The sequence below is a fragment of the Vicia villosa genome, linkage group LG3 (genome assembly GCF_029867415.1).
Source record: "Vicia villosa cultivar HV-30 ecotype Madison, WI linkage group LG3, Vvil1.0, whole genome shotgun sequence".
NCBI classification, from domain to species: Eukaryota; Viridiplantae; Streptophyta; class Magnoliopsida; order Fabales; family Fabaceae; genus Vicia; species Vicia villosa.
The window spans coordinates 195034181-195042760 of record NC_081182.1 but is presented as its reverse complement, the minus strand read 5'-3'; the positions used below and the strand labels follow the sequence as shown (position 1 = coordinate 195042760).

Genomic DNA, 8580 nt, shown 5'->3' with positions numbered 1-8580 from the left:
CAAAATTAGAAGAAAAAAGAACATAAATAAATATTAAAATAATTATAAAAATAATGCAATGATTATGATTTGTATTAAGTAAAAAAAATTGAAGGTGGATAATAGTTATAATAAGTTGATGGAAATAATCGAGAAAAATCACAGAAGAGAAGCATTAACAAAAAAGAAAATAAATAATTTTGAAATATTAAAATTAACCTGAGGATATTTTAGTAAATATAATGATTTTTTACGTATTAAAATTCAGATTCCCTCCCCTCCCCTCCAAATCCCTCCAATTCGGAGGAACGCAAAAAGTGAGGTTTGGAGGGATTTTGCTCCCCTCCCCTCCCTTCCCCTCTTTAAATTTGAACCAAACATAATTAATTAAAAATTTCCCCTCCCCTCCCCTCCCCTCCCCTCCATTTACCTCGAACCAAACACACCCTAAAACCCCTCCCCTCCCCTCCTCTACGTTGAACCAAACGAACCCTAAATCATGTAATTCTTTTGTTCCCAACTCAATATCTATTGGCTTGTTGAATCCAACAGCTGGGAATACCAAGCAATGCCACATGCTTTTGATGGTAACTGCATCATGCCATATTAAAAATAAATAATTAAGAATATGAAACTTCAATTAGTATTATTATAAGTATAACAGTACCATATTATTAGCATTAAAATAGAAAGTGTTATTGGTACTTACATAATACGTAGTGACGACGCCAACAGAGTTTTTTGGAACAAGCTTAAGTTGAACACCAATGTTTTCGAAGAGATATTCATTCTTGGATTGAAAACCAGAACCAGAGGCTTTGTCAAAAGAAAGAGTGAGAAGTTGAATGTTGTCCAGTATGTTGGCACAACCATCTCCCTAAGTTATATCTGAGTTCTGGTAAAAGTTTCCTACTGCATAGGTTTCCATGAAAGAAGCAAAGAATAGTTGAGATAGGAACAAAGTAATGATAGTTGAAGAAGTATGAAGAAATGCCATGGTAGATTTGTATTGAAGTTGTATACTATTTGTGGTAGTGTTGATGAAATTAATGTTAAAGAAATGATTGTAACAGAGAAGTGGGAGTTGGATTTATAAACATTAATTCTACCTTGCTCAATTGAGATTAAAGAAATTAAAACATGTAGCAGAAATTGTTTAGTTTCCACCTTGCTTTTAAAGTATTCGACAAAAGTTCGCAACCAATATCTTTCTTTCTTTTTTGGGTTTGTTTAGAGGAGGTTTAAAACCCCCGAAATCTCAATCGTATTTAATTTTTTTTGCAAGTTATCCTTCACGTGGCGTAGAGCTGTCAATAATGAGCTACTCGGCCCTAAACGGGCTGGCCCTGGCGGGCTCTGGGCTTTTCAGGGCTGAGCCAAAAAGGCCCTATGTAATATGGGCTCGAAATTTACTACCCGAGCCCGACCCTAGATGGGCTTCGGGCTACCCAACCCTAAATGAGCTTTTTTATTTAAAAAAATTAAATTAAAAATTCCATGATATTTATTATAAATAAGATTAAAAATTATGTTATTTTAAACATAATACATTTCTAAGTACTAAATTATCTCTTATAAATACTATAATGTGTTTCTAAATACAATATATATCTAAGTTGTATAAAATAATACTTGAATATTTATTATAAGAGAAAAATTAATATAATATAATGAAAAAATGTTGATTATATTAATGTATAATATTTAAAAGAGAAAGATCGAATAAAATAGAGATAAAATTTAGTGAAGTGAGAAAAATCAATATGTTATTTTGGAGTAAGATAATACAAATATTAAATATTTTTTAAATTTTATAATTATGCGGGTCTAATGGGCTACCCATGACCCATATGGATTAGCCTAATGGGTAGCGGGCTTTTCAGGACTAGGCTAAAAAGATCCTGAAAAATATGAGCTCTAATTTTAAGGCCCAAGCCCTATGATTTTTCGGGCATGGCGGACCGCCCCATATGAGCTAGCCCATTTTGACAGCTCTAACGTGGCGTGCCACGTAAGACTCCGTTAGTAAAAATTAAGGGAGAGATCAAATTTAAGGACGGAAAAATTTAGAAGGAAGAAAAAAATTAAAGAGTCTAAAATCAAATTTGAGACATAAAACATATTTAACCCTTCTCAAAAACACTTTCACTCTTTTGCTAGCACTCTTTCATAGCTCTAACCCTAAAATCGTTCTCTGCATTCGCAAAAATGGCCGCTACACCCTTGGTAGGAAGCGCTTTTCTCTCCGCGACAGTTGAAGGTTTACTACTGAGACTCGCTTCATCAGAGTTCATCGATTACATCACAAGCAGCAAGTTGAATCTCCTCAAACTCACCGTCTTCGAAACATCGCTTCTCACTCTCAATTCAGTTCTTCCCGATGCAGAGCGGAAGCAGTTCTTCAATCCCGCAGTCAAACAATGGATGGATGAATTGTACGACGCGGTCTCAGATGCAGATGATTTGATCGATGAAATCGGTTACGATTTGATAAAATGCAAGGTGAAGTACACTCAACCTAAAGACGATCTCTCATTCAATAGTAGATTGTATTTGATGAATATAATGCTAGAACTTTTTGTTCATCGGATTCGTTTCATTGGCTTACAATCTGTAAGTGGTAGGGTTTCTTGTAGAATGCGTTCGAATTCAAGTTCAGTGTTAAACGATTCTTTCATAGTTGGTAGGGAGGATGATAAAGAGAAATTGATGAATATGTTGTTGTCGGATACCGGTACAAATCTAGACGTGGTTGCTGTTTTAGGTGATGGAGGGGTTGGTAAAACTACACTTGCTGAACTAGTTTATAATGATAAAGAAGTTAATGAGCATTTTGATTTGAAAATGTGGATTCGTGTGTCGGAGAATTTTGATATCGTGAGGGTTACAAAAACTCTACTTGCATCTGAATATTCATCAACTTACAAGGACAACGATCTTGATTATCTTCGACTTGAGTTAAAGCTAAAGTTGAAATGTAGAAGATTTTTATTTGTGTTGGATGACCTATGGAATGTTGGTTATAATGATTGGCATGAGTTGGTAGCTCCTTTGGTTAATGGAAAATTGGGAAGTAGGGTGGTCGTCACAACGCGTCAAGAAAAAGTGGCAGAGGTTGTGCATACATTTCCAATTCATAAATTAGAACCTTTGTCAGACGAAGACTGTTGGTCTTTACTTTCCAAGCATGCATTTGGAAGTAAAGTTTATGGTGGCAGTGAATACCCAGATCTTGAAGCAACTGGTAGGAAAATTGCAAGAAAGTGTCTAGGATTGCCACTAGCTGCCAAAACACTTGGAGGACTTTTGTCTTCAAGTGTAGATTTAAAGGACTGGATTTCAATTTTGATTAGCAACATATGGAAGATACCAGATAATAATATTCTTCCATCTTTGCTTTTGAGTTATCAATGTCTTCCCTCTTACTTGAAAAGATGTTTTGCCTATTGCTCAATTTTTCCAAAGGGTTATTCCTTTGATAGAAAGCAATTGGTCTTGTTGTGGATGGCAGAAGGCTTCCTTGAACATTCTCAGGGTGAAAAATCACCGGAAGAAGTAGGTGATGTCTACTTTGTTGAATTGTTATCGAGATCCTTCATTCACCAGTTGAATGATGACAGTGAGAGAAAAAAGTTTGTTCTGCATGACCTTCTCTATGATTTAGCCGAGGTTGTATCTGGGAAAAGTTGTTGCAGGCTTGAAGGTGGTGGCATCATCTCAAAAAAGGTTCAACATATGTCATATATTCAAGACGAGTATGACACTTTCAAGAAGTTTGAGATTTTCTACGATTTTAAAAGCCTGCGAAGCGTCTTGCCTCTTTGCATTCGCCAGGGATCAAGTTACTTATCTAGAAAGGTGGTTGATGATTTGCTACCCACACTCAGACGTTTGCGTGTGCTATCCTTATCACATCACGAAAACTTCACTGTGTTACCAGATTCAATGAATAACTTGTTGCACTTGCGGTATCTCGATCTCTCCCATACTAATATCAAAAGCCTTCCTGAATCAATATGTGACTTGTACTATTTGCAAACCTTAAATTTATCATCATGCTTTTTACTCAATGAATTGCCGATAGATATCGGAAAGTTAATTAATTTACGCCACCTTGTTATCACTAACTCTCGCATTAAGAGGATGCCAAAGCAAATTGTTCGATTGGAAAACCTTCAAACTCTATCTGCTTTCATAGTGGGCAAGCAAGAAGTTGGGTTAAGTGTGAGAGAACTTGGGAAGTTTCCTAACATTCGGGGAAAACTTTACATTGAAAATCTGTGTAATGTCATCAATGTCAGTGAAGCATGTGATGCCAACTTGAAGAATAAAGAACTCATTGATGAGTTAGAGTTATTTTGGAAAGAAGAAGAAGAAGAAGAAGAAGAACAGTTAGAGTTATTTTGGAAAGAAGAAGAAGAACGATCACATGATTCACAAACACAAACAGTTGTGCTTGATGGGTTGCAACCATCAATAAACTTGAAGAAATTGATCATTGGCATTTATCGCGGGACAAGTTTTCCAAGTTGGTTGGGAGATTCTTCATTTTCTAACATGGTGTACTTGCGCATATGTTTTTGTGAATATTGTGTCACACTTCCATCGTTAGGGCAACTACTTTCTCTCAAAGATCTAAGTATAGATGGTATGTCGATATTGGAGACAATTGGTCCAGAGTTCTATGGCATGTCAGGTGGAGGTTTTAATTCTTCGTTCCAACCATTTCCATCCCTTGAGCATCTAAAATTTTCCTACATGTCTAATTGGAAGGAATGGCGTTCCTTCGGAGGCAGTAAGTTTCCGTTTCCTCGTCTTAAAACTCTGAAGTTAGAGGATTGTCCTAAACTGAAGGGACATTTGCCTAGTCATCTTCCTTCCATAGAGGAAATTACAATAATTCGGTGTGATGGTATGTTGGCTACACCATCTACTTTGCATTGGCTTTCCTCAGTAAAATCTTTAGAGGTGCATTCTGGAGAGGCCAGATGGCCGTTATTTGAAAGTAATTCTCTAGAGTCCACTGAATGGTCGTTGTTTGAAAGTAATTCTGCATGTCTTCTGCAGCGTGTAGTAATACGGAACTTTAGTAGGATGATGTTGTCTCTACCTAAAATGTTTATGAGTTCCACTTCTCTTCAACACTTGGAACTCTATTCGATTCCATCTCTCTTATCATTTCCGGATGATGGTCTACCCACTTCTCTGCAGTCACTAAGTATTTCTAACTGTGAGAATTTAGCATTCCTGCCTCCTGAAACGTGGAGCAAGTACACATCACTTGTGTCTTTGGATTTAGTGCAATCTTGTGATGCGCTTACCTCCTTCTCACTGAATGGTTTCCCTGTGCTCCATAGTCTTTACATTTCAGATTGTAAGAATCTGCAATGCTTTTTTGTTTCAGAAATTTATTCCCATTGCCCGTCGACCCTCCAATCACTTGATGTTTCCAACAGTGATGCATTTATGTCACGTCCTCAACGGATGGACACTCCCAACCATAATGCACTTATATCACTTCCTCTACGGATGGACACCCTCATTGCTCTTGAAAGCTTGCGGCTCACATTACCATCATTACCATGCTATGAAGGAGCTAGCCTCCCTCCCAACTTACGATCAATTTTCTTTGTATCATTAAGAACGAAAACATTTGCCACAGGATGGGGTCTCCAAAACCTTAGTGCTCTGTCTGATTTGGATATCAGAGGTGATGGTATTGTTAACACCTTGTTGAAGGAGCAGTTGCTGCCGGTTTCTCTCGTGTCTCTGTCAATACATAATTTCACTAAAAGGAAATCCTTACCAGGAAATGGACTTCAACACCTCTCCTCTCTTGAAAATCTTAAATTTAATAATTGTACAAAGCTTGGATCATTGCCAGAGAACATGTTCCCTTCCTATCTGAAATCACTGGAATTTTCGTATTGCCCAAAACTTAAGTCCTTGCCGGACAGGTTACCTTCCTCTCTAGAAATACTGGAGCTTGATGATTGTCGAAAACTTGGGTCATTGCCAGAAGACGGTCTCCCTTCTCTTAAGCGACTGATCATTAGTAATTGCCGTCTGTTAAAAGCAAAGTATGAAAATCAGAGAGGGGAACATTGGTCCAACATTGCTCACATCCCTGTCATAAAAATAGATAATAAGTTGACAATATGAGCAATGGGAAGGGAAGGAAGAATTGCAATCAGATTTTTCAGGTATGTTTTTGTTATATATCTCGGCTAGTTAGTTACTGTCCAAGAGAAAATAGAAAATTTCAATTATAGCATGTTGTTCGATTTCATATAGCACGCCATGTGTATGTATGTGACTTGATATTCCTTGTTAATTCAATTTTGTCTTTTTTTAAATATTCCTTGCTGTAACTATTATTCCAGAATCGTTTGCTGTAATTTGGTTTAGATTTTTGACTTTCCTGTAATACTCTCTGGAACATGAATTAAAATAAAAGCTTTGACATCACTATAACACTTGCATTCTGCATTCATTTGTCATCTTTTTAGATTCTAAGGTCCTTTGCTAGTTGCTACATTTCTCCCGAAATTGATCGATAAAACTATGTCCAGGCTGAAATTAGGTAGAGACACAACTTTTGAGTGTGAGAAGTGAGAACTTAATGGTGAAATTTAATTTACCATATTACCTCGGGGCGTAGAGACCCAATGACATACACTGGTGGTACTGGTTTCAGTCCAATTTTGTGAAGCACCGTTTTATGGTGAAATTTATACTACTTAGTTTGCTAATACTCATGTTGGTTTTGACTAAGAAACACTTGAAAAGTTTGTGTAAAACCTTTTTAAGATTGTATAATATTTGTTTTCTTAATGTCAATATATGACATCATGATTGCTACTGAGAAATATAGTTGAAAAACAATTCTGATGCTCTACAATTTCTTGAATTTTTTATGATTGCAGACAACAGTTAAAGCCTTGGTAAGGATATTTTACAGTAGAAGATGGATCAGATTAACCAAATGGAGTAGAATACAAAGTTGAAAAATCTGAATAGCATGAATCGGACTGACAGGGTAAAGTTCAAGGATCTGTTTTGATATTATGTTATTGATATGAACTATAATGTCTTTAATTATAATTATAATGATCATCAACAATTGACCTTATTCATGTTTTTATTGACAAGCAAGGACTGTTTTTCAACATAAATAATGATTTATTCTTTAGTAAAATTAGAGAGAAATTTTTTGGGTTTGTTTGATTTGATAATACGATAATATACAAATTCAATACATTAATGACATTATCAAGTTTGTTTTTGTAAAACATTAATTAATACATATAAATTAACTAAGATCAGATTTTGAAAAAAGACAAAATAAATGGCAAGAGAAATGGACAATACTTATGGGACTGTTTTATTTATTTATTTTCACTTCAACTTATAATTAACAAATAAGAATGTAGGTAGATTAAATTTCGGTGTGTGTGTTTTTTTTTACTCTTTTAGGCTATGTTTGGATATCATAAAATCAACGGAGCGGAATGGAGCGGAGCGGAGTGGGATGGAGCGGAGTGGAACGGAGCAGAACGAAAATACCATTCCATTGTTTGGAAATTTTAGGACGGAACAAGATAAGTTGTTCATTCCGCCCAAATTGGAGGGTAAGAAAAATGGTAGTAAGTGATGAAATGAAATGGAATTCATACCACTCTATTCCGCTCCGTTCCATCCGTTTTTAAATTATCCAAACAATGGAATACCATTTTATTCCATCTCATTCCGCTCCGCTCCATCCGGTTCCATTAATAAGATATCTGATTTACAATTTTATTTATTTTTTACAATTTTTTTATGTCGCAGATTTGAAAATTTCTCTACAAATATGCAATAAAAATTAAATATGTGTAAATACTTCTGATGCATTCTCAACTACTCAAAAATTTGATATACGAGAAGAGGTGATAAGGTGGATTAAAGAGTTGGAATCAGAAATAACGTAATTGTTATTCTCACTCATTCAGATGACAAAACAAGCAATAGAGGGAGAAGCAAAAAGTAATATTTGGTTGTGATAAAGGTAGAAAATACAAGGATATAGATAGTGGAACACAAAGTGAGACTATAAAATGTGGATGTTCATTCAAAATTAGGTTGACTCCGACGAAAGATGGGCCTTGATGGAATATTGATGTAAAATGTGGACTTCATAATCATGGTTTACCTGATAGAAACATATTGTTTTCCTTGCAAGAGCGAGATCCAGAGAATGTCACTCGAATCAGATCACACAAATGTATAAGCATAAGAGCATGTTACAAAAAGAGATAACAGGTCATAGAAGTTATATACAATATTTGTTGAAGCTTATAGATGATGCATGTTATGTTTAATGGAGTAGAAAAAGAGATGACTCGGAAGTTGTGAGAGATATTTTTTGGACCCATATAGATTTAGTTAAGTTGTTGAATATTTGTCCTATTGTGTTAGTTATTGATAACACTTACAAGATAACCAAATATAGACAACCTCTGTTTGAAACTGTTTGCATGATAACAACAAAATTGAAATTTGGTGTTGCATTTTCTTATTTAAAAACTGAGCAGATATAAAAATTTTGTTGGGCTTTGGACA

The 8580-nt window shown here is 35.4% G+C and overlaps 1 protein-coding gene across 3 annotated transcripts; it reads left to right on the top strand.

Moving 5' to 3' along the window:
* Window positions 1–2100: 2100 nt before the first annotated feature.
* Window positions 2101–8420, top strand: LOC131593199 (putative disease resistance RPP13-like protein 1). 3 transcript variants are annotated; one of them, XR_009280777.1, is made up of 3 exons: window positions 2101–6182; window positions 6906–7018; window positions 7810–8420. XR_009280777.1 is itself a non-coding variant. In XM_058865476.1 (2 exons), the coding sequence occupies exon 1, from the start codon at window positions 2188–2190 to the stop codon at window positions 6139–6141; it is 3954 nt and encodes a 1317-aa protein (XP_058721459.1). In that variant the 5' UTR covers window positions 2101–2187; the 3' UTR covers window positions 6142–6182; window positions 6906–7111. The 3 variants fall into 3 exon arrangements, 1 of the variants encoding a protein (XP_058721459.1); XR_009280778.1 differs by lacking the exon at window positions 7810–8420 and adding an exon at window positions 7456–7732; XM_058865476.1 differs by lacking the exon at window positions 7810–8420 and having other exon boundaries at window positions 6906–7111.
* The last annotated feature ends 160 nt before the right edge of the window (window positions 8421–8580 follow it).

Excerpts from the sequence above, each read along its gene's own strand:
- LOC131593199 (XM_058865476.1), top strand. The coding sequence starts at position 2,188 with ATGGCCGCTACACCCTTGGTAGGAAGCGCTTTTCTCTCCGCGACAGTT.